The sequence below is a fragment of the Artibeus jamaicensis genome, unplaced genomic scaffold (assembly GCF_021234435.1).
Source record: "Artibeus jamaicensis isolate MK-2021 breed Jamaican fruit bat unplaced genomic scaffold, CSHL_Jam_final contig_1998, whole genome shotgun sequence".
Classification (NCBI taxonomy): domain Eukaryota; kingdom Metazoa; phylum Chordata; class Mammalia; order Chiroptera; family Phyllostomidae; genus Artibeus; species Artibeus jamaicensis.
This window is the reverse complement of record NW_026521407.1, coordinates 13,937,380-13,963,302: the sequence shown is the minus strand read 5'-3', so window position 1 is coordinate 13,963,302 and position 25,923 is coordinate 13,937,380. Positions and strand designations below refer to the sequence as shown.

Genomic DNA, 25,923 nt, shown 5'->3' with positions numbered 1-25,923 from the left:
CAAGATTTGGCTGTGTTAAAACTGCTGTTACCACCAAGATTAGGGTTCATTAACCAGATATTATATGGAATGAAAATTGCTCATTTTAAATTGAAATAAAATATTAATTTTGTCGTTTTAAATTTTTATTTATTTATTTAGAGGAAGGAGAAGGGAGGGGGAGAGAGAGGAAGAGAAACATCAGTGTGAGAGAGAAACATCTGTAGGTTGCCTCTCATACTTGCCCTGACCAGGGACTGAACCCACAACCCAGGCGTGTGCCCTGACCAGGAATGGAACTGGTTGAGCCACACTAGTCAGGGCTTTAATTGTCATTTTAGGACATAGACACTATTTAGATGCTGCAATCCTATAAGAATTGTATTTCAGTGCATCTCAAGAATATTTAGTACTTTTATAGCATGTTTAAGCTTAGAATTTAAAGGTCAATTATTATTATTATTATTGGCAGTTATGTTCTAGTCTCCATGAACAGTGAGTTAGCAAATACCGAACCATTGCTCCTTAGGGAAATAAACACACACACACACACACACACACACACCGATTATAAATTATAATCTTATGTCCTAAAAACAACTCAGCCTGGTACATTCTATTTATTATACAAAAGTATAATGAAGTGCAAAAGTGTTAGGGTGACTTGCCTGAGGCCACCATACAAATAGTGCCAGAGCTGGGACTCAGACTGTCCATCCGGCGCCAGAACTCGGGCTCCTCGCTTGCATTCCATGCACTGTCCCCCTGCAGTCTGTCTTCTGATCACCAACCTTCAAAAACAAGAAGGCAGAGAGTTGCCTGCTGTTTACCTTCACTGAGAATGTGCCTGTTGGGCAACTCGTATTATGGGTCCACTAAAGCACTGCAAGTATTGACTTGGGTTTAAAAATAAATTTTAGCAAGTAGTCAATTTTGCAAATGTGGAATTCATGAATAATGAGGATTGACTATATCTACTAAAGTTCTTTAGTTTTTGTCTTTTTGTCTAATGTTAGCCATAGATTTGGTTTCATTAGGGAAAAATAAAACAAAAATTTAATTGTGCACTTTTTGTTTTGTTTTGTTTTTATTTTTTAAAGGCCTGGTGTGCTGCAGGGAACTGTTTCAGTTTGCAACGGGAACATGATATTGCAATTAAATTCTTCCAGAGAGCTATCCAGGTTGATCCAAATTATGCTTATGCCTATACTCTATTAGGGCATGAGTTTGTCTTAACTGAAGAATTAGACAAAGCATTAGCTTGTTTTCGAAATGCTATTAGAGTCAATCCTAGACATTATAATGCATGGTAAGTGCTAATGAAGTGCAAAGGCACTGTCTTATTGTTGGGCTGATATGTAGTAATTTTTCTTGTTAGATTTCTTGTTATGAATTTGATTACTGGATGATAATGTCTAACCAAAGTGTTTTTTTTATGTGACGTTTTTACTTTTAACAAACTCTTAAATTAGTAATGATAACCTATAGAATAACCAGATCCTTATACTCAACAGTTTCAACCTTTTTTCCTACCAGACTTTTGGAAATAATTGTGTTTTTTTACTTTGATTTGCTACTTCTTTTTAGAACACTAAATTGATGATTAGGATGGAGAGTGGAAAGAAACAGTATAATTCATCTATTGTATAATAGAAAATAAACATGGAAAACTACCCACTAGTTGTGCTCGTTGACAGTGTTTTAGTTTAAGTACTAGTTTTAATGAATTAAATTTTATGAACTCAGGCATTCTAGTTTATTAAGTAATGTGTCTGCTTTACCTTTTTATACTTGAACACAAGTAGACAAATAGAAAGTTTCTATCTGGCTCATATTTTTATTAAACGAAGAAGACATGGAAAAGTTTGTTTTTATTTCTGCCTCAACACTGTGTATACTGCTGATGTTTTGTTGTATTTTTCTTGACTGACTTATAGTTAAGATATCAAAAAAGTGTTATTTTGGTATTGTAACAATGGTATATTTTTTTATGTCACACACAGGTTTTTGGGGTTTTTTTATCTTTTGGGTTAATCATTATAGCAGTTGAATTTATCCTATTTTCTCTCTAAATCTGAGGCATTAGATAACTAAAATATAGTTTTTGATTTATGTATATGTTTTTTATTTTATTTAGTTTTAAAGAAAGTTGAAGGAAGGGAGAAAGAGGGGGAGAGAAATATTGAGGTATGAGAGAATCATCCATTAGTTGCCTCTCACATGCCCTCTACCGGGGACCTGGCCTGCAACCCGGGCATGTGCCCTGACTGTGAATCAAACCGGTGACCTTTCGGTTTACAGGAAAACCCCCAACCCACTGAGCCACACCAGTCAGAGCAATTTATGTATATTTTTAATGGATTTTATCTCATTTCTAAGTAATTAACATTGCTTATAAGATGACCTGATAAGAGCTGGCTTCTCCTGATACATTAAATAGTTAGGCCTTGCCAACACTTGCTAATACTGTCTTGACATAAATATACAGTTTTCTGATATTTTAACAATTCAATGCTTAATAGGACTTTTGTTTTTTAGATGTGTAGATAGAACTTGTGTTGTTTTTTTAGATGCTATATTTCATTCTTATAAACCTTCACCATATAAAAAATTACATTGTAAAAATAATGATCTCATTTGGTAAAAAGGAGGAATATTCTGACTGGCAGGCTTTTACTTAGAAGAATTCAAATATTGAGGTATTTAGTTGACTCTAAGTATCTAACTAAACATTAAGTAAATTTATTATTCCAACTCCAAAGTAGTCTTTCTTTTTTTATCCCCACCTTCACCATTATTAGTACTTTTTATGCCCTTTCTTCACCTCTAACACCATTATAATGAAAAAGAAAGCCACTCAAAGCAAATATAGTGTGCATGTTTTCTTACTCATTTGATGTTTATTTCCCACCATCACTATCTAGCTATAACCAGGAGAGGTCTTCTTAATGTAAATAAGTCATACAACTTAATATGCCATTGTATAACCTTTAAAATGTATAATTTTGAGGTCTATTTGGAGCTTTTAAAAATTACAGTTGTTAAGTCTATAAATTTTGAAGTCTATAGGAGCATGTTTTTGATTCAATAAGTGGGGAGAGGGGAAGCTGAACATGACACTATGCAATTGTAATTGTATAAAATATGTATGTATACATGTGGATGAAGAATATGGGAATAGCATTGTTAGGAGTTTAGGGTTTTAGAATCATAAAGGAAGGCTCTGGTTAGACTCTTGACTAGTTGTATATACAAGGTCTGTCCAGAAAAAGTTCAGCCGTTGTCAATATAACGAGAGCAGTTTGCATGACATCGATGTTTCTAAAACTAAAATCACCTTTGAAAGGGAAGAGATTTTAGACTATCGTTGAGATTCAGGAAAATATGATGGGGCAGCTGATGGCAGTTGGAACTATATGAGGTCCCAAGGTGCCTACTTTGAAGGGGACCGAGGCATCATTGTCCTGTGTACAGTGTTTCTTGTATCTTTAATAAATGCCTCTTTTTCATTTTATATGGCTGGATGCTTTCTGGACAGATCTCACATTTGGGCATGTTAATTTAACTTCTCTAAGCCTCATTTTCCTTATTTGAAAATATAAATAATAACTACTTATCTCCTTGGTTTCTTCTAGGATTAAATGAGATAATTTACATAAGGCATTTAACAAAGTTATTGGCACACATATAATAACCATTCAGTAAAAAGTAGCTATTAAATCTAGATTGTAGTAGTCAGTTTAAGGATATATTTTCTTTTTTCCCACATTGTTATAGCATAATCTGATTGATTGATTGATTTGATTTATTGTTTTTACTTATAAAAGTGACTTGTCTAAAATGCTTGAATGATTTTTCTATTTTTCTACTGGTTTATTAGATTCCATACATAATTCTTTTATTAGTTGAACAAAATTAGCCACCGCAGTTTGTATACCTAAAATTATACTTTTACACTTTCAGGTATGGTTTAGGAATGATTTATTACAAGCAAGAAAAATTCAGCCTTGCAGAAATGCATTTCCAGAAAGCACTTGACATCAACCCTCAAAGTTCAGTTTTACTTTGCCACATTGGAGTAGTAAGTAGCTTTCTAAACATTGTTCAATTAACCTCCCTTTTGATGTGTGTTTGTTAGTTATTTAATTGCTGTAATAAGAATTAGGGCTTTCTTGTTATCATTGTTATTCTTGAAACAATGTCCTGGGTTCTTTTAGAGCCAAAAATATCACCTTTTTCTTGGCATAAAGAGAAATAATGACTTGCCCTCATCTCTTGGGCAAGTCGGTTTCTCCGAGCTTCTGTTTTATGAGTGGCAAATACCACCACCTTGCCTTAACCATAGGGTTCTTAAAAGGCTTACTTGAGATCATATTTTTTAAAAGTACTTTTCCATGTTAATATTTAGCTCCTAAATTAAGTAAGTAATATTTTAAGGCAAATGGTTTCCTGTGTTTTAGCCTTTAAGTGATATAGGTATGTTACAGCTAATTAAAATTCTTATAAGGCAATGTGGATCACCAATTTTATATTTATATTTTAAAATATATTTACAAGTTGTACTTTGATAGGAGAAAAGGTATGTTTGCTTTCCATAATCTCACTTATTAATTTCTGTGTGAGCATATTACCCTTAGGTTTTGTTCCTGCCCTCTCACTCCTCCCCTCTCTCTTTCCCTCCCCGGTCCTTTTATCATTCTCTCAGTGAGTTTGGTTTTGGGGACTAGGTATACAATAGGAGGAAATTATAGTCTTTGGGATTTTACTATTTATTTTGGGGGAGGAATTATAGTCCTTATAATTTTTTAAATTGACATGGTTACTTTTATAATTGACTACTATACAAAAATACAGAGAAAATATAAATATATTGTCTTAAAATTTTTTATTTTTGCCACTTAAGGTGAAGAAATCAAATTTGGGTAGCTCTTGGTGCCCTTTAGTAAAGTGGGACATTTTTTAGAGTAGGCTTTCTTTTAAAGTTGTGGAAGAGATTGTTTTTAACGTTTTGTGTGGTTTACTGGAAGACGTTTTTAGATAAGAGAATATGCTTCCCTCTCTTAGGGAACTAGTATTTAAGATTTCAGTCCTGTGGGCAGAGTTGACCACATGTAGTAATAACCTCTGCAGAGATCATTGCGTAGATGAATTTAGTAACCAGATACTGGCAGTACCCACTCTCACATTCTTGTTACAGTGGTATTTGCACATCCGCCAACTCCACTTTATTCTTAATATTCAGTGGACCCAAGGAGGAACACAACAGAAATATGAGTATATGCACATGAATGAATAGTGAGGCTTGGAGGGTTTTTTTTTAAGTTATTTAGAATAAATTATTGCCCTGGTTGGGTGGGTCAGTTGGCTGGACCATTGCCCCCATGCACCAAAAGGTCGCGGGTTCAATCCCCAGTCAGGGCACACATGCGATCAGTGTTTCTCATATTGATGTCTCTGTCCCTCTCTTCCTCCGCCCTCTTCTCCCACTCTCTCCTTCCTTTCCTCTAAATCAATAAATATAGCCTTGGGTAAGGATTAAAAATAAATAAATAAATATTTTATTTCCCAGTATTATAGATCAATGGTTTTAAAATATGTAAGATAGAAGAATTATTTTTTTTTAATATTAAACTGGAAGGTTACTTTTATTTATTTATTTATTTATTTATTTATTTATTTATTTATTTATTTATTTATTATTCAAGTACAGTTTTCTGTCTTTTACTCCCATCCCAGCTCACCCCCCACAGTGCTTCCCACCTCCCTCCCATTTCTACCCCTGTTAGTTTTTGTCCATGTGACCTTTATACTTGTTCCTATGAGCCCTTCCCCTTTTCCCCTGAAATTTTCTCCCCTCTCCCCTCTGGTCCCTGTCAGCCTGTTCCTCTCTTTTAGACTTAAAGATAACCAAATATCTACTCTAAAGATAGAATGTTGGTTTTCATCATGGATACCTAATTGTGAATTAGGCTCCAGAGGACCTAGGTTTTGATCCCAGAACAAGTAATTTAACATCTCTGAACCATAGTATTCTCATCTTTAAAGTGAACCAGTTGAGCTAGAGTAGGAAGAGATTTTAGAGATGCTCTGTTAACAGTTTGGTGATCAATTAAATCCACTTAACTTAGTGGGCAATCCAATGAAAGCATATAACTTTATCTCTAGTAGTTTTATTATCTTTTGTTGGTTTTGAGTCATATTATTTGGTTCTTACCTTTCTTCAAAGGAGATGTTAATAGGATCTTTATATTTTACAGGTTCAGCATGCCTTGAAAAAATCTGAGAAGGCTTTGGACACCCTAAACAAAGCCATTGTTATTGATCCTAAGAACCCTCTATGCAAATTTCACAGAGCCTCAGTTTTATTTGCAAATGAAAAATATAAGGTAAGAGATATATATTTTAATGGTCTTCGGGTTTGTTTGGCTTAAGAAGCTTTGCCTCCTTTTTTAGTAAGCTAAAACTTATTTATACTTTACTTTTTGTCTTAGTTCATTTCCCATATTTTAAAGCTATTAATTTCATTGTCTTTCTAATTTCATTCTTGAAATACTCTTAGGAAGGATGGGTACGTGGATATTTAGGAATATGTAGTTATCCCCTGTAAAGATTCCATATATAGAAAGGCAGTTTTTCCATCAGAAAGTTATCTTTTTAAAAAAATTTTAATTAAGATTTTATTTATTTATTTTTAGAGAAGAGGAGGGAGGGAAAAAGAGAAGAGGAGAAACATCGATGTGAGAAACATTGATTCTTACTGGTTCGATTCCCAGTCAGGGCACAAACCTTGGTTTGCGGGCTGGTCCCCAGCTGAGGGTGTGCGACAGGCAACCAGTGTTTGTCTCCCTCTCTTTCTCCCTCACTTCTCTTCCCTCTGTAAATAAATAAGTAAAATCTTTTTTAAAAATCACAAAAATAATACATATTTAGTATGTAAAGGAGAAGTATAGAGAGTTATAACATGAGCTTATAACAAAGGAGACTAGGTATAGTCTTATGTGTTTCTCTCTTCTCACTCTGTGTTTCAAATTACAGAGCTGTAGCCTGAAAAAAAGTCGTGAGGAAGGATCAGGAACATTGAAAAAGCGAAGAGGCATAAAGTAACATGGGACTTTTGTTATCATTTATCAATCTTAAACCATGAACACAAAGTTTTGATTTGAAATTCAGGTTATTTTTAATACATTCAGATTCTTCTTACTGAAAGGAGTAAATACATATATATGTATATGTATATATGTGTATATATGTGTATATATATGTATGTATATTTCTATCTATCTCCTAAATTTAAGTGCACAGGAAAACTTGGACCAAGTAATTCATTTTAGTGTTTAGTAGACTCTTTCCCTAGAAATCTATTCTTCTTGGACATATTGAAATTTGCTGAAAATCAAAAAATACAAAACCAGTCTTGGCTGGTATAGCTTAAAGGATTGAGCACTGGCCTGCAAACCAAAGGGTCACTGGTTCAATTCCCAGTCAGGGCATATGCCTGGGGTGCAGGCCTGGTCCCTAGTAGGGACCCTCAAGAGACAACAACACATTGCTGTTTCTCTCCCTCTCTTTCTCCCTCCCTCCCTCTCTAGAAATAAATAAATAAAAGCTTTAAAAATATATAAAACCAGTGATAAGTTTTTTAAACTTTTTTCAAGACTACTGAAATTATATAAAGGAATCAATGTATAATTTAGTTTTTGCCATTTATTCAGTAATTCAGGTTGTACTTTATTATTTTTTTTTTGAAGAAGTGGATGTCTAGTCTTACTGTTTTGTCCTTTTAATACAGCTCCTTTTAAATCTAATAAATACTCCTCAACTTTTAATTTACTCTTTGAGGTGCTATACTTATAATTCAGCATCTGTTTTCATGTTTTTTTGCTTCATTGTACTTCTTTAGATATGTGGTCAGGTACTTCAGTTGAAGGAAATAATTTGATTTATTATTCTTAAAGCTATTTTAATGCCAACACACCTACCAGGTACACCATATAAATCATCCCTGTACTTGCTTCCAGAAGCTCAAGTTCTAATCTGACACATTGTCCAAACTATAAGGGTTGTCATCATTTTTGACTACCAGCTTGGGTCTCAGCTATATTATAAGGTCTACTCTAATGCATGGGTTGGATATGGGTACTATATCTAATATACTGACATTAAAATAACACAAAAAGGCCCATAATGAAAAGTTACTGATTGCTTCTGAAATGTCTTGGCTCTAAAATGAACATCAATCAAACAGTGTCAGCAGGCTACCTCAGCATATCTTTGGCAAAACATTGCTAAACACCACCCTATCTTAATATGTTGTATTGATATCTAATGATGGAAATCTCAGGTCTTTTAAGGCAAAAATGAGAATTATAATGCTACGTTAGACACTTTCTCATGAGTTGGGGGCATGATAGATGCATAAAATTCTGCTAACAATTATAATATGAACACACAGGAAATTATATGTGATGTAGCAGGGAGAAGGATTGGGGCGCATTGTTCTGAGTAAGGTTACTATGAAGCAGTGGTTCTCAAAGATGGTCTGGGCTCTTCTGGAGGTCCCCAAAACCCTTTCAAGAAGTCCACAAGGTCAAAACTATTTTCATAATAATATTTAGATATTATTTGCCTTTTTTATTATCTTATAAATGTACAGTGGAATTTCCCAAAAGCTTTATGACATGATATAACAGATTAAATATAGAAGTATAGAAGAGAGTCTGGCTGTCTTCTATTAACCAAAGATTTGCCAAAATTTTAAGCAATGCCACTCTTCACTGACTTATTGTTATAAAAAAAGTTGTATTTAATTTAAAAAGTACCTGTTAACATGTAATGGGCTTATTGTTACCATTAAATTAATAATGTATCAGCCCTGGATGGTGTGGCTCAGTGGATTGAGTGCTGGCCTGCAAACCAAAGGATTGCCAATTTGATTCTTGGTCAGGGCATATGCCTGGGTTGCAGGCCACATCCCCACTTAGGGGCATGTGAGAGGCAACCATATCTTTTGCACATCGATGTTTTTCTCCCTCACTTTCTCTCTTCCTTCCCTTCTTCCTAAAAGTAAATGTGTAAAATATTTTTAAAAAATTAATAATGGATCAATGAAAAATTTTAATTTCTCATCGATAGTTATAATCCACAGTAACAAAAATTCTTTGGGTTATTCATTAAGCTTTAAGTGTGTAAAAGAGGTCCAGGGCCAAAAATTGTGAGAATTGCTGCTTTGCAGTGTTAAAATCAGTCTCAGGCTTCATCATGACACACAGTAATATCTGACAGGTGTATCTGAGTGGCCTTAAGTAACTAACATCCATGACCACAGATCTTTCATTCTTATACTCTGTTCCATGTATATTTTATAACATTAACACAATGAAAGGAAAAACAAAAACAGTCTACCTCATAGAATCTTCCTCATTTGTAATAAATTTTCCATTTCCTTGACATGCAGGTGTGATTCTCAGACACATTCAGCTGGGCAGTGTGTTGAGTTTAATTTTCTTGGGTTGCCAGCAGTTAGGAAGAGGGCACCGTGCAAAGGACACACGAGAGCCTCCTACATATTCATGTAAAAAACAGCATCTTAAACCACACACTGCCTGTGAAAGTGTGCTTTGCATCCACTCTTCTTTTCTATTTCTCTCTTTACTGTAGAAAATTTCAGTTATTGCTATAGTAATGAATCCTTGTGACCCTACCACCCAGCTACTACTTCACACACAAAAGAGATTTTAAATCTATTGTTTCAGATAATGCCAATAAGTTTAAAAAAGCCAAGAAATTAAATTTATCTTTAGCTTAAGAGGGATGGTGTATAAAATTTTTGGAACTGTGAAATAGAATTAATCCCTTGTACTTATACCTTTTTAGAGAAATAAAACCAGTCTTGTACCAATTAGGGAAGAAAGAAATTCCCTTATGTTATTAAATTCTGTAATCCTCTGATCCTCTGATCCCTTTCTACCCAATGATCTTTGATTGCTGCTTTATTCTTCTTTTTTTTAGATTATTTATTTATTTATTTTTAGAGAGAAAGGGAGGGAGAAAGGGAGAGAAATATCAAGGTATGGTTGCCTCTTGAACACACCCCACCGGGGACCTGGCCTGCAACCCAGGCATGTGCCCTAACTGGGAATTGAACTGGCAACTCTTTGGCTCATACTCCAGCACTCAGTTCACTGGGCTACACCAGCTAGAGCTGCTTGCTGCTTTATTCTTTATATCTTTGTGGGGGGTTTTTTGATAAAGTAATGTGCTTGTTACAAAAAAATTCAAATAATATAAAAAATTAAAAAATACAATGTTGAATATTTCTCATAAGCTTACTCTCCAGGGAGGAGCATTATTAACAGCTCAGAACATATATCTCCAGATATTTTTTCTCATTATTTGTGTATTTTTTAAATTGTATGTAAAAATGTAGGCTTATACTATTGCAATAGGCAGAACAATGGCCCCTAGAGGATGTGTGTGCCCTAATCGTCAATACCTGTGAATGTGTTACATAGCAACAAGACTATAGATGTGATGGAGCTGGGGATGGTTTGCTGGATTATTCAGATGGCCCCAGTCCAATCCTGGCTGTAGTCAGAACCAGCAGGAGAAGGACTCAGGCCGCCTTTGCTGCCTTTAAAATGGAGGAAGGAAGCAGCAGATGAAGGAATGTGGGCAACCTATGGACGAAGAGAAAGGCAGGGAAACAGATTCCTTCCAGAAAGGAAGGCAGCCAGGCTAGCACCTTGATTTTATTAGCCCAGTGAGACTCTTCTTGGACCTTGAACCCAAAGAACTGCAATAAAGGGTATCTTATTTTAAGCCAGCAAACTTGTGGTGATTTGTTATGACAGAGCCACAAAATGAATACAGCCACACAGACAGTTGTACATCTTGCTCTTCACTTAGCACTCCTGTGAATAGGTGTTTGGCGTAGTGTCTCTCTTTTTTATTGACCTAACTTACATTGGATTTGTTTTACTTCCAAGAGGTATAGAGAAAAAACCAAAAAGTAGGTAAACTCTATGGACATTAAAGGGAAATAAAGTATAATATTCATGATGTTAGAAAACTCGGACAGTAGAGAAAGCTGCCAAGGAATAAAGGTTCCTCTTTTCCCACAAACTCCTGCAATTATCCTCTCCCTAAAGTTTAACCATTCTTACCTTGTATAGGGGCAAATATAAATTGATTTCTGCCTGGTGGGAAAAAAAAGGAAAAATTTGCACATATGCCCACATAAGTGTATTTATAAAATATTTATGCAAATATCCACATAACTGTATTTGTATGTTTGATATGCATGTTTTGTTACAAAATAGTACTGTATATACTCTTTTGCATCTTGCTTTTGCTTTTTTTTTTTTTAAGATTTTATTTATTGCCCTGGCTGGTGTAGCTCAGTGGATTGAGTGCAGGCCTCTGAAGCAAAGGATTGTGGTTTGATTCCCAGTCAGGGCACATGCCTGGGTTGCAGGCCGGTTTCCAGGAGGGGACACACAAGAGGCAACCATTTATCTTTAGAGAGGAAGGGAAGGAGAGAGGGAGAGAAATATCAATGTGTGGTTGCCTCTCGTGAGTCCCCTGCTGGGAACTTGCCTGCAACCCAGGCATGTGCCCTGTCTGGGAATCGAACCGCAAATGTGTGGTTCACAGACCAGCACTCAATCCACTGAGCTACACCAGCCAGGGCTTGCTTTTGCTTTTTTTTTTTAACTTACAATTGAGCACCTAGAGATCTAGCATTTAATAGAGGAAGGACCATAACTTACTTAACTAGGCTATGATTAGATACCCCTTGATTGCTTTTAGTGCTCTGCAATAACATATTGGGCTGCCTATTCTTACAAAGATGATTTAGTGAACTTTTTGGAGTGTATCCCTGGAACAAATTCCTAACAGTGGGATTACTGAATCAATGGTTACTTGCAGTTTTTAAGTTAATAGATCGGGTTAAATTATCCTCTCCAACAGTTTGTATCAATTTACATTTCCACCCTCAGTTGTAAGAATTTCTGATTCTGCTCACTCATGGTAACTTTATATAACAGCAGATTTTCTGTGTGTGTGTTTACTAGGTAAGAATGGACAGTATATCATTTGAGGGGCTAGTTTTATTTTTAATCATCATACAGTATCTTCAAATATTTTTTAAATATTCTATTTATTTATTTTTAGAGAGATGGGAAGGGAAGGAGAAAGAGTGGGAGAGAAACATCAATGTGTGGTTGCCTCTCATGTGTCCCCTATGGGGGACCTGGCCTGCAACCCAGGCATGTGCCCTGACTGGGAATCGAACCAGTGACCCTTTGCTTCATAGACCCGTACTCAAACCATTGAGCTACACCAACCAGGGCTAAATACAAATATTAATTGTCCTATCTTTCTCCTCAGTCTTCCCACCCCTGTAGCAATGGTCAAAAGATTACCAGACAGCTTTAATTCAATTCCTGGGGTAAATTTGAGGCTCTTCAACATTAGTGAAAATGGCAGGTTGATATTCAAAGCTTAGTGCTTGTATCAGGGAGAAGGTCTATTAATGGAACCTGGGAGTTGTTTTGTTCTGCAACTTGGTTTTCAAAACACACACCATGTGATGAAGCATTGTTATTTTAAATAAATAGTGACAGCAGCAAGGGTTGTTGCCACCTGAATGTGTGTTTTCAATATACTTCAGTAAATTCCTGTCATTTTTCATTCCCATTGTCATAGGTATTTTTCATGCCTTTTATTTTCACAGCAAGAAGAATTAATGCAATAAGGAAATATATTAAGATCTAGCAAGCTTTAGTTAAGATGATTTGGAAATCAAGTAACACTTGCTTAGTCAAAATTTTGTAAATTTGCTCCTATTGTTTTTCTTTGCTTTTTTTCAGTCTGCTTTACAAGAACTTGAAGAATTGAAACAAATTGTTCCCAAAGAATCCCTGGTGTACTTCTTAATAGGAAAGGTAAAGATTGGTGCCATGGTCCTGAAGTGTGGCTTTCATAACAAATATTAACTTTGGAAGAATAAATATAATATAATACTTACTGTGTAACACCTGTGGAGCAAATCCAACGAGGGTACTGAACTAACTGATCTGGGAATAAACAGTGGATTTAGATTTAACATTTAAGAAGATAATGTTCTTCTGAAGGTGCAAGAACACACATCCCATTGCCTAACCCTACTGTGGCTTTAGATGTATATTAACACTTGCAGCCAGCCAATAGCCAGTAATGAGTTCATAACTTGAGACTACCTTATGGAAAGCCTTCAGCTTCCAATTATCAATAAAATACTTACTGAAAGAAGAAAAATAAAGGCAGTACAGACTGGGCTTCCCAATGCCAATTGGTTAAGGTAGTTGGAAACAGTAGACAGATGTTGAGAGTTGAAATAACTCCATTTAAAACTAGTGTAAATGAATACTAATCAAGCAGTTTATAGTCCATTTCCTTCCATTGTCATTGTTCCATTCAGAGTGGGACTTTATTGGAATCTCACTACCTGAGAGATATATGCAAGGAATTCTAAAAATAATATCTGAATATATTGAAAGGAACTCAAAAGTTGACATGAGTTCTTCTACAGGATGAAAATGTTCTCCTCATCAGAATGGGTTTATAGCACATAAATCAGGAGCCAAATTTCAATTATAAATGTTTAGGATTTTATAGTTGAAGCTCACAACTTAATGAAAAATCTAGTGCCACTCTTTATTTTTAGGTTTATAAGAAGTTAGGTCAGACGCACCTCGCCCTGATGAATTTCTCTTGGGCTATGGATTTAGATCCTAAAGGAGCCAATAACCAGATTAAAGAGGCAATTGATAAACGCTACCTTCCAGATGATGAGGAGCCAATAACCCAAGAAGAACAGATCAGTGAGTATCATCCGTATGCATTAGGTTTGTTTGTGGTTACTCAAACCAGAGAGCTAGTAAAACACCACAGCCGAGTTAAGTAACATGGAGGAGATGTTTTTTTAATTTTATTTTTCTAACCATGGTATATTCTTTATACAGAGTGGAATTTTAGGGAAATTGAACAGGGTGATAAAATAATAAAGGACATGGAATCACGTAACTAGTCTTAGTTCTGGTTCAAGTTTGCTATGTGATTTGGACAAATTCATTGCTGACTTTTACCTGGGCCTCAGTTTATATTTGACTCTGTAATGCCTGCCTTATCTGCTTTATAGGAATATAGGATGGGGAAAAAGATGGTAGATGTGATGGTATGTGGAAACCGTAAGTGCTAAGCAAGTGAATAATAAATTGGAGCACATTTTAAGTTACCAACATTTCTGTAGTAGTGGCTATTCAAATTCTGAGTAGCTCTGGCAAATCCAAATCCAAATGTATATTATATATAGAGAGAGAGACATATTTAGATAGATAGATATAGAGAGATGTAGGTATGTTTCTGTATATATATGTATATTATATATGTGTGTGTATGTATATATATATATAAATCAAGGGATCAAGATAAGAAGAGGAACAAAGAATTATAGTTTAAGGCACTTAATATCCCTAAATTGAGTATATATCTTAAAATAACTAGTGAGAGCCAAGACTTAATGTGTGTATATGTATAAATATATATAAACATATATATGTTATATATATAAGGATGTGTATATATATATATGTTTTATTCTCACCAGAGGACTTTTTTTTTCACTGCTTTTAAGAGAGCGTGCACGCGCGCGCGCGCGCGAGAGAGAGAGAGAGATAGAGAGAGAGAGAAAAGCATGTATATGAAAGAGAAACATCAGTTGGTTTCCTTCTCACATATACCCCGACTGGGGAACAGACCTGCAATCTGGGTATGTGTGCTGACCAAGAATTGAACCTGCAACCCTTCGGTTACAGGATGATGCTCCAACCAACTGAGCCACAATGGCCGGGGCTGTATCAATATTTTTAATAAGAGAGTTGAATAACTTCTGATGAGATAAACTTAGATGCCTTTATTCTAAAAAATTTGGTGAAAGGCTTTAATTAAAATTATAATTTCTATAATCCCATTAATCCTTTTTAAACTGAATGTTAAATTCTATGTTTCTGTAGACTAGCAGGAACTATCCCCAAAGTAGAAAAAATGTCAGTCTTTTTTAATGCCTCAAAAAACTAGTTCTAATTCCTACAGTAGGAATAAGGAATTCATTAGAGAGAGGCAGTTTTAGTAGTTAAAACTTTAATTAAAAGTTAAATGAAATAAACTAATTTCAGACCTTGCTACAAAATAAGGAACTTTGAGTTACATTTTATTGAAGGATATCAGGATTTCTAAGAGCCTTTATTTAAGGTCTCATTTCTCTGAGTACAGTGGTTTTCCTCACTTTTTTTTTTTTTTTAATATTTTCTTTCTTTATTTTTTAGAGAGAGGAAGGGAAGGAGAAAGAGTGGGAAAGAAACATCAGTGTGTGGTTGCTTCTCCCGCATCCCCTACTGGGGACCTGGCCTGCAACCCAGGCATGCGCCCTGACTGGGAATCGAACCAGTGATCCCTTGTTTCACGGGCCCATGCTCAATCCACTGAGCCACACCAGCCAGGGCTCCTCACTTATTTTCATGAACCAACAAGAAATACTTGTCAGACACCTTACTGTAGACTTGTTTTATTTTTTTCTCAGTGGGCACAGATGAATCCCAGGAGAGCAGCATGACAGATGCGGATGACACACAACTTCACGCAGCTGAAAGTGATGAATTTTAACTTCTGGAAATCAGACTCTTACAACTGGATGTGTGACTAGTGCTGACATGTTTCTTGTCCCTCCACGTACTGAGTCTTCACTCTTGAGCCGGCAGTGTCATCATCCGTGACTTACACCGGGAGTGTGCCACTTTCATTGGACCCTGACCACACACAGAATGAATGGCAGTGCAATACTTAGCTGCTAACAAGACTGGCTCTTTCACCAGTATGAATGACAATTTAGGGGGCAGGGTGGGGAACTTTCTTTTGTCTTTAATCGCCCTTTGTTGGAAAGCTATCATGGAAGGAAGAGTTGTTTTATCTTGAAGGAACCATTAGATATGGAAAATAGTGATGAACCAGAATTTTTTGGTCATTTTCCAGAATTTTGTTTTTATTTGGTTCTGTTCCTGATAAACAGAGTGACTGACCTTCATTTCTAGGTTCTTCAAGAATGGTGTTAGCAAGTGCCAGATGGAACAATAAAAGACATTGCCTATAACAGAATAACTTGATTGCCAAGGAATGTAAATTACCGTAAACTTGCAGTGTCTCCCATAAACAAATGTAATGGGCATATTGGGACTCATGTGTAGGAATCAAATAGCCCTCCATACAGTGTACACTTATTCTTGGCAAGAATGCTTTAATGTCTAACCAAGAATTTTAATTTATTCATCTTGCTTCAAAGTGTTGATCATTGTTATCTTGGTATTGCAAACTTTCAAGTTGATCCTTATACCATATTGCCTCTTCTCTGAGTTCTGTGGGGTCACCTTTAACATTCAGAGATGATAGAGTGGTTGCCCACCGAAAAGCCAAAACACGACCTTTAATAACCATTTAAGTTCACCGTAGGAATCAAAATGAAAACACTAAAGTAGAGAGACTTCAAGAGATCATGATAGTGAAAGCCTTAATACAATCAGAATTGTACCATAACCGTCAGTCTATATTTGTTCAAGACAGTATGCCTTTGACTTTTCTAAGTGTTTAAGCAGGGTGCAAGAATGTACGCTCACCTTTGTTTGCGGTCATTTCTGTTCTTTTTGGCGCTCTCTGCTTCAAATTACTTTCAGTAATGTGAATCACCAAAACGTTTACTGAGAGTGATTGGGTTAAGGATATGGGAAATTTTTAACTGAAAGAAAAGAAGTTCCTATGAGGGAGATGAGTTCTCTCCTGAGTTTGTCATAATATTGGTTGGTGTCTTTGGGGAATGGCCACCATTTTAAAGATCTAATTATGCGTAATAAAATGGGAATTATTGGAATTTCACAGTAACAGATTTAAAGTCTTAAATTGTGTATCTCCTTTATTGTAATGTATTGAAATTTTTAGAGAAACTTTAGTTAATGTCTTATTAAGTGCCAATGTCAAAATATAACAAATTATAATTTCTTATGAATGACAGGCCTACAGTTACTATTTTGGATTATTTGATGAAGGACAAACTTATCTACTGGTTACCTGTCTTAGTCAAGCTGTGAAATAAGGTGGATTATAGGAGATGTGAAAAATTGAGCCTGTGGAGTCAGTAATTTTCTGTCATTTACTTTTAATCCACTCATTTGAATGTGGGTAAGATACTATAATAAATTAATTCAAGTCAGAGTCTTAGATTAGGTATTGGGTGCTAGAGAGGTATTCAACAAAGTTTCCTACCTAAAACTTTGTATATGTGCTACCCCCAAAAAATAATTTGTAAGAAAAAGGAGAGATTAGAAGTAAATGAATATCATTAAAAACTCCCAAAGGCCAGTACTTGGATTCTAACAAATATTTCATTTTATTATCCATTCATTCTATAGTATTTAATTTTATATTCTTTTATTTTTTAATTGGTAAATCATAAGCCAGCTGTATAACAGTATCAAATAGAGAGTTTCATAGAAAGCTTCAACCTGAACTCCAGGTTACAAAGCCTAGAGAAGGATAAGTTCAGAAAGTCATTTGCTGATACATGATTAGTTATCTTTCTGTAGTAGGAATTTATGTCCCATGCCAGAGGTGAGTGAGAGACTTTCTGGTACTAATTTTGAGACCAAGGATAAAGGATAGTTGTGGAGGGCACACCATGGTGTTGGTTGACTGAGGGACACTCAGCCCAAGCTTGGCTTGATTTTATTTTTCCTCACACTGTCAAAGTCGTGTAGGTATTTGAAATCTCATTGCCCACCTAGCAACCGTTTCTGGCTCGCTCTATCTCTCTGTCTCTCTGTCTCTGTCTTTCTCTCTTCTTTGTGTGTGGAATGGGGATCAAACAACCAGAAGAGGACATACATTTTGATAAAGCAAACTGTTCGCTTCAAATTTTAGAAGTTACTTTGAAGGAAATTAAAAATACGAAGTACTTTGACATCTTTTTTTTCTCTCTAAGCTTTTCACACATGTACATGCACACACTTTTGTTCAGAAGTTATGTTGGGGTGTTGGGTATTTTTCACCCTTGAAAATGGTTCTTAGCTCGGGGATTTTAAAATATTTTTTCAAGAAAACAATGGTACTCAAAATAATAAAAGGTGGTCCCTACATTTTCTGTATTTCATTACTTTCAAATTTTTATTTTTTCCAAGAACTGCAAGTAACATTCGAACCATGCTGCTGTTGTACCTTAAACAAAAACTCAGTGATAACCAGTATTTAGTCTATTAAAAATGCTCTTTTTGAAGAAAAATGTTTGGAAGTCTCTGATTAGCCAGAGTTTGGGTCTTCACTGAGAAATATAGTGACCTGTTTTCTTTGTGAAAACCTGGGAAAATGCAAGTGTGGGTGTGATGTGTGTTCTTTTTGCATTGAAACAATGTAACTTTGTGTCTTTTTGCTTTTCCAGACTTAATTCAGAAATTGTACAGTCTTTGGGGGGGGGGGTCTTTTGTTAATATATTTGCAATTCATTAAAGGATATGGAAAATCCAAATAAATTACTTTTGAAAGCAATTTATAATCAAGTTGTTAAAGCTGTATAAGAGCTGTGCGATCTGTATTGTTATAGTAATGCACAGCAAAACAGTGAAAGATTACAATTTTATGTTCCACAAAAGTCTAGGGTAAGGTTTCTTTTTTTCTTCTTTTTTTTGCTTTGTTTTCTTTTTTTTTAATTGATTATGCTGTTACAGTTGTTCTGTTCCCCCTTTCATTCCCCTCCACCCTACCCCCATCCCCCCATTACCCCCCCTTTAGTTTATGACCATGTGTCTCAAGTTCTTTAGATTCTATATTTCCCATGCTATTCTTGCCCCCCCTTCTATTTTCTATCTACTGTCTATGCTACTTATTTTCTATACCTTCTCCCCCCTTCTCCTCCTCCCACTCCCCTGTTGCTAACCCTCCTTGAGATCTTCATTTCTATGTTTCCACTCCTGATCTAGCTGTCCTTTTACTTTGCTTTCGTTTTAGGTGTGGTTGTTAATAACTGTGAGTTTGTTGTCCTTTCACTGTTCCTGTTTCTTTAACTTCTTTTTCTTAGACAAGTCCCTTTAACATTTCATATAATAAGGGCTTGGTGATGATGAACTCCTTGAATTTGATCTTATCTGAGAAGCACTTTATCTGTCCTTCCATTCTAAATGAAAGTTTTGCTGGATAGAGCAATCTTGGTTGTAGGTCTTTGGATTTCATGACTTGGAATACCTCTTTCCAGCCCTTTCTTGCCTGTAAGGTCTCTTTTGAGAAATCAGCTGACAGTCTGATGGGGACTCCTTTGTAGGTGACTGTCCCCTTATCTCTTGCTGCTTCTAGGATTCTCTCCTTCATTTTAATTTTGGCTAATGTAATTATGATGTGCCTTGGTGTGTTCCTTCTTGGGTCTAACTTCTTTGGTACTCTCTGAGCTTCCTGGATTTCCTGGAAGTCTATTTCCTTTGCCAGATTGGGGAAGTTCTCCTTTATTATTTGTTCAAATAAGTTTTCCACTGGTGGCTGTGCCTTTCCTCCTTCTGGTACCCCTATAATCCGGATGTTGGAACGTTTAAAGATGTCCTGGAGGTTCCTAAGACTCCTCATTTCTTTGAATTCTTGTTTCTTGACTCTTTTCTGTTTGGCCATTATTTGCTTTCTTCTGGTCCACTCCATTGATTTGAGTCCCAGTTTCCTTTTCATTGCTATTGGTGCCCTGTGCAATTCCATTCATTTCAATTAGTTTCGCCTTCATATATTTGTCTAATTTGTGGGTATAATCAACGAGTTCTGTGAGGATCCTGATCACCAGTGTTTTAAACTGTGCGTCTGAGAGTTTTGCTATTTCTTCATCACTTAGATCTATAGGCTCTGGGGCTTTGAGATCTTCCTGTGCCATTTTTGGTCTGTTCTGGCCCTTTAAGTGTGAGAAGCGGTGTCTTGGACTCCCAGGTCGCTGGGTTGTGACGCTGTATGTGGGGGCGTGGTCAGAGCGGGGAAATGGCAACCCCCCTCTGGATGAGGAGCAGCGCCTTAGGTGGTTCCCCTGGGCCGGGCCACTCAGAGTCGCTGGGTTATGAAGCTGTATGTGGAGGTGGGGTCAGAGCAGGGAAATGGCGGCGCCCTCCACTGCCGCTTGCCTCAGGACCCGCCAGGCCCTGGTCCAACCGCCCACTCCCTCGCCTGTCCGCCCGCGCACAAATGCGCGACCTCAGTCAACACACAGCCCCGGCCCGGCTGTCTCCCCCCGCAGTCGCTCGCCTGGTCGCTCGCTCGTTCGGTCGCTCACTAGGTCCAACCCTGTGCCTGGATTCCGCTCGCCTGAGTCCGTCTGACCGAGTTTTCCTGTGCAATCCCGCTTCACCAGCTGCTGATTTCGCCCCTTACCGGTCAGGCTGAAGAGTTTGTTGTTAATGGACTTCCGAAAAGTTCAATTTTCCGTGTTCTGGCTGTGTTTTCTGTTGCTAATATTTAGTTGTCTCTAAACTTGGTTGTGTGAGAAGGCACAGCACATCCACCTATGCCTCCATCTTGGCGGAAGTTCTCTTTTTTTTTATATATATATATGTATATACACACACACGCACACTCTTTTTTAGTATTATTTGGAATTTCAAAATATTGTGACAAAAAATAGTAATTTTTAGAATATATATATATATTTTTTCAAACTGTAGAAGCCCCTTGACAGCAGCTGCTAGTGTGCAAGTCAGCTACTTAACCTTTACTCATGTGATTTCTGAAATTCCTTTAAAAGGGACACAAAGCTTTTTTAAAAAATAGTTTATTAATTTTTAGAGAACGAAGAAGGGAGGGAGAAAGAGGGAGAGAAGCATCACTGTGTGGCTGTTTCTTGCCTGCCTTCCAACTGGGGACCTGGCCCACAACCCAGGCATGTGCCCTGACAGGGAATTGAACCACTACTCTTTGGTTCACAGGTTGGCACTCAATCCACTGAGCCACACCAGCCAGGGCACTTTTTTTTTGTTCTAATTAGAATCTCTTGTAAAAATCAAGATCTGGAAGAAGTAGAATATAAAAACTAAATTTTACTCTAGCTTGATATCCTTGAGAAAGTAGAGAGCACTGCACAGTTTTGTTCGGATACGACAGAGTTAGCCATAGGGTGAAACACATGAAATGGGGTGAGCCAAGCTGGCCAGAGCGAACCAGAGTTCATAACCTTCCCTCGGGCTGCCACCTACTGTCAACTAGACAGGGATTACTGGAAGTGTAGACGGAAGTATTCTTTGGCTCATTTAGCTGCTAATTAATAGTTTATGAAGGTTTGTTATAAGTTTTATTTTTCTTTGTAAGTACAAACTTTGCTAAATAGCCATGTTTAATGAAATCTTGACATGTGTACTGTATAACTGACTTTTGTACAATATTTTCAGTCCTCAGCCCTATGAAGTAGGTATTTCTCTCTTTTACAAAAGAGAAAACTGAGGCTCTGCTTTTAGATGATAGAGCTGAACACCTGTGGCCGAGAATGTTTAAAGCCTTTTATTTAGTTAGGACTTACTCTAAAAGTTTCAAATCATGTATAATGTTAACTTTTAGGAATCCTTTCTATCATTTTTAAGTTGTCTGCTATAGAAGTTCAGGTTTTGTAAAGGAAGTTTTATTACTAATCATAGGTTCAGCTCCACCATACACATAGCTCTTTGATGGGGCTTTGATCCGTATCCTGACTCTCTCCTTCTCACACTGAAGTCAAAAGTATGTTACCCCCTCTTTGAGCGACTAGAATTTGCTTTTGAATAGAAAATTTAGCCCTGGCTGGTGTAGCTCAGTGGATTGAACTCGGGCCTGCGAACCAGACAATCGCGGTTCGATTCCCAGTCAGGGCACATACTGGGGTTGCAGGCCGGTTCCCTGCAGGCCAGTTCCCAGCAGGGGACACAGGAAAGGCAACCGTACATTGATGTTTCTCTCCCTCTCTCCTTCCCTTCCCCTCTAAAGATAAATAAATAAAATTTAAAAAAAAAAAAAAAAAAAAAAGAAAATTTAAATCCTCAATTTTCTTTTAGTTCTTAGATGTTTTCTCACCAATTTCCCCTAATAAAAGCATTCTTCTATTCACGCCCCCAACATAGAATTTGCAGTTTGGTGCTAAAATCCGTATTTGAGAAAATTCAAGTTCTGGAAAATGCATGCATAATGTTTCACTGGATTTTGACTAAGGAAAGGAGTAACAAGCAAAGAAGAACAATGAAGTGACATTAAGGTTTCTAATCATGTATTTTTGAAGAGCACTAAACTGATATCTAGGAAATGTAGATTTTGCCCCTTGGTAGCAGTGCAACCCTGAACAATTCACTTAAACCTCCTCATCAATACAAGGAGGACAAGATTCCTCCTCATTACTGACAAGACTGCGGAGCAAGTGCATTCAGGCATCGTGGAAGTGCCCTGTGAAACCGATGCACTGCACAGTGTACAGTGGTATGACTAGGGTGATGATGTTATGGAGAACTGGGTTAATCCGAAACAGGATCCTGTGAGACAGGTTTCCTGTATCTTCATGTAGAACAGGGATTGTTCATGGCCTGGAGGCCAAATCAGCCTATTGCCTGTTTGATTTTACAGGAACCCATTTGTGCCCATTTGTTTACATGTTGTCTACAGTTGCTTTCTCACTTCAGTGACAGTTGAGTAATGGCACAACTTGAGAGACTGTAGAGAGTGTATGACCTACAAAGCCTTAATATTTGCTGTCTGATATTATATAGATATGCACACTACATATGGGTTATACTATACATAGAGAATTTGACATTTTATGTTTTGCAACCCTGATATAGAAATTATAGCTGTATTGGCATAACCATCTGCAAATCACCCAAATAATGTGTTATCTGTGATGCTATAGTCTTCTCAATACTTTGTGAGTTATGTCATTGGTCAAGGTGCTCCACAAGAAGAAAAATCTCAGTGATTCTTAGTTTCTGAGTGAAAAGACTTGATTGGTTAAAGGTGTGTGTGTGTCCCTTCGTATATATATATACACACTCTTAAACTTATTGTCGTATTGTAGTGCTTATAGCAATCCATGTTACATCTGTATCCATAACCATTTGCATATCTTAAATAATACTAGGGTTTATTTGGTTTTTACTTAGCATTTATGGATCACTTTGATATGAGGATAATCTCATTTCATCTTTATAATCTTGTAAAGTAAGGCAAGTATTACCCACTTTACACAACAGGAAACTAAGGCTTAGAGAAACCAAAGCATTTACAAAAAGTAGAAAATCCCAGGAACAACTTGGCAGACTTTTGTTAACACATTGGCCGGGAGTGCATCATATAATCATCCCTAGCTTCATGGGATGCTGGTAGATTTAGAATCTGGTAAAAAGGGAACGGGTTTGCCATGAGTAGTTTAGGTAAATCATGACATGTCTGGAATGGGGCACAAGGAAGCAGATTTTGTTAGCAAAGACAAAAGGGAGAAGGGCTGTTGCCTCAGCAAGGAAGAGCAGCTGCCACACTGCTGTAGAGGAGTTATTGCTTTTTGTCAGTTGACCTTGGGTTCAATTTAGTGAACTTTCTCATTCTAAGTTTGTAGGGTTTCTATTTAAGATTATATTATCTGCAAATAGTGCCATTAATTTTTTTAAATCCTTGTATGAAATACCTCATTTTTTCTTTTTAAATTGCTATGGCTGGGATCACCAACTGAGAGCAGTAGAGCTATAATAATAACAAGCATTCAGTGTCTTATTTTCTATCTTAAAATGCTTCTTAATTTTCTCAATCTTTTAACTCAGTTATATAATCTAAAACCACTAACATGTAATTATTCCCTTTGCTAGTCTCATCAGTCCCAAAACTTAACTCCCGCTTCAGTTACCATTTATAACATGGATACTCACTTAAGATTCCTCATTTCTAATATTAGTTTCCAGTCGTTTTTAGGTTGACTAGGTGCTGAAATGTACCTACAAATAATGCCCCTTTTATTACAAAATTGTAAGTATGTAATTCTGTAACATAACATATCACACTCAAGCACACCACATGACATTTTAGGTGAAATGTTCAAATTAAAACTAGTAAGGTAATAATATAGGTGTAATAATTATCAACTGCGCTCAAGCAGGTGTTCTGCTGGACCCTGTATTTAAAAAGTGTATTGAGACTTCTGGGGCTGGGAAATGATGGCAGTAGCCTGATTACAAATGTGCCCCTCGTTCTCTCCCAAAACAACCATAAAATCAAGTAGAACAAAAATTACACAGAATTCATGCCTTCATTACTAAACTAATATAACTTCAAATTACCTATAAATAGGGAGGACAACTTTGCCAGTAAGGATCTTGCCTGTGGGTGCTGAGAATGTAGAATGCGGTTAAATCACTCCGCAGGACAGCAGAATGGAGTAGAATACTTAGAGGAAGCACAGGCAGAGTCTACAGGAAGAGAAAGTGAGGTAAATGCAGACTACTGAACACAGGTTGGGAATGGGTCGGTCACAGCCCTCGCTTCAGGAAAGGGTCTGAAAATGTGTGGGACCAAGAGCAACAGCCTCCTAGAAGCAGTGTTTCTGGGGAGAGACTGATACGAAGAAGAGGTGGTTAAAGAAAAAGTGGGAAAAGTAAGACTGGTAGGAAAAAGAAACAAGGTGACCTTTCTTCCCACCCTCTGCAGCAAATAAACAGTACAGAAGAGGGTGGGACAGATGAGAGCTCTAAAACTAAGAATTCTTGTCTGTGATACTTAGAATAGAGTACAGCAGTCCACAGACATACAAAACTGTTGCAAAAAGTCAGAAAATGTAAATTAAAGCCTTTCTGCTCATAAAAGTCTCCCTAAAAAACAACCGCAGAGACAACTAATCTTTTTAAAAGAATGAGAAAGTGAAAAGCCATCTTAAAAATACAAATGACAAGCTAGGAAGAAATATTTGCCCATGTAACAGATAAGGGGCTAATAATACTAAATCAGACTTTAAAAAATTTTTTTGAGATGAAAAGAGATATGAACAGACAATTCACAAAGAGATGTAAAAATGGCTCTTAAGCCTGAAAAGTTGTTTGACTTCATTCAATAAGAGATGCAAATAAAATCTATATTGAGATACAACTTCTCAGCCAACAGAGTAGCAAAAATTCAAAACTCGAGTCTACGCTCCATTGGCAAAGCTGTGGGAAACAGACACTCTGCTACACACTGGTCATGGGAATGCAAGACGGGGCAGCCCTGTGAAGCAGAATTTGGCAGTATACAGCAAAACTCCGTTTACAGCATCTACTCACCCCACAACCCCGCCTCTAGGGATTTATGTGGAAATACATCTCAAAGATACAAAAATACTTTTGCATAAGTTTATTCCTTATAGCACTGTTTGTAATCGCAAGAGATTAGAAACTAAATGTCCAAGCATAGAAGATTGGTTGGATAAACCCGTACTGACAGAATACGGTATTCTGCAGCTGTTAAAAAATACTACGATGACTTCCGGCCCAGATGGAGGCATAGGTAGACACACTGTGCCTCTTTGCACAACCATAAGAAGGACAACAACAATTTAAAAACAGAAAAGCAACCAGAAGTGACAGAAAACTGAACTATATGGAAGTCTGACAACCAAGGAGTTAAAGAAGACACATTCATCCAGACCGGTAGGAAGGGCAGAGTTGGGCAGCTGGGTGGAGAGGGATCGTAGCGGGGTGGTGGCTGGAGGACCCCACGAAGTGGCAGATTTCAGACTAGGCGGTCCCACATTCGCACGTAGATAAACCGGGAGGAACAACTGGGGAGCGAGACAAACCTTGCAACCCAGGGCTCCAGTGTAGGGAAATAAAGCCTAGAACCTCTAACTGAAAACACCTGTGGGGGTTGCAGTGT

General features: G+C 36.9%; 1 protein-coding gene across 9 annotated transcripts in view; it reads left to right on the top strand.

Annotated features, from left to right (window-relative positions):
• Nucleotides 1-18,010, top strand: part of CDC27 (cell division cycle 27) — a 56,199-nt gene extending 38,189 nt beyond the window's left edge. For 6 of the 9 annotated variants that reach the window (XM_037163663.2, XM_037163662.2, XM_037163661.2 and 3 more), the window contains 6 exons: nucleotides 1,080-1,288; nucleotides 3,943-4,060; nucleotides 6,237-6,365; nucleotides 12,852-12,926; nucleotides 13,688-13,844; nucleotides 15,602-18,010. In XM_037163663.2, the coding sequence (XP_037019558.2) occupies nucleotides 1,080-1,288; nucleotides 3,943-4,060; nucleotides 6,237-6,365; nucleotides 12,852-12,926; nucleotides 13,688-13,844; nucleotides 15,602-15,684 (771 nt within the window). In that variant the 3' untranslated portion in view covers nucleotides 15,685-18,010. The remainder of the gene's footprint in view (nucleotides 1-1,079; nucleotides 1,289-3,942; nucleotides 4,061-6,236; nucleotides 6,366-12,851; nucleotides 12,927-13,687; nucleotides 13,845-15,601) is intronic. The other 3 variants (XM_037163668.2, XM_037163666.2, XM_037163665.2) reach the window with 1 other exon arrangement.
• Nucleotides 18,011-25,923: the final 7,913 nt, after the last annotated feature.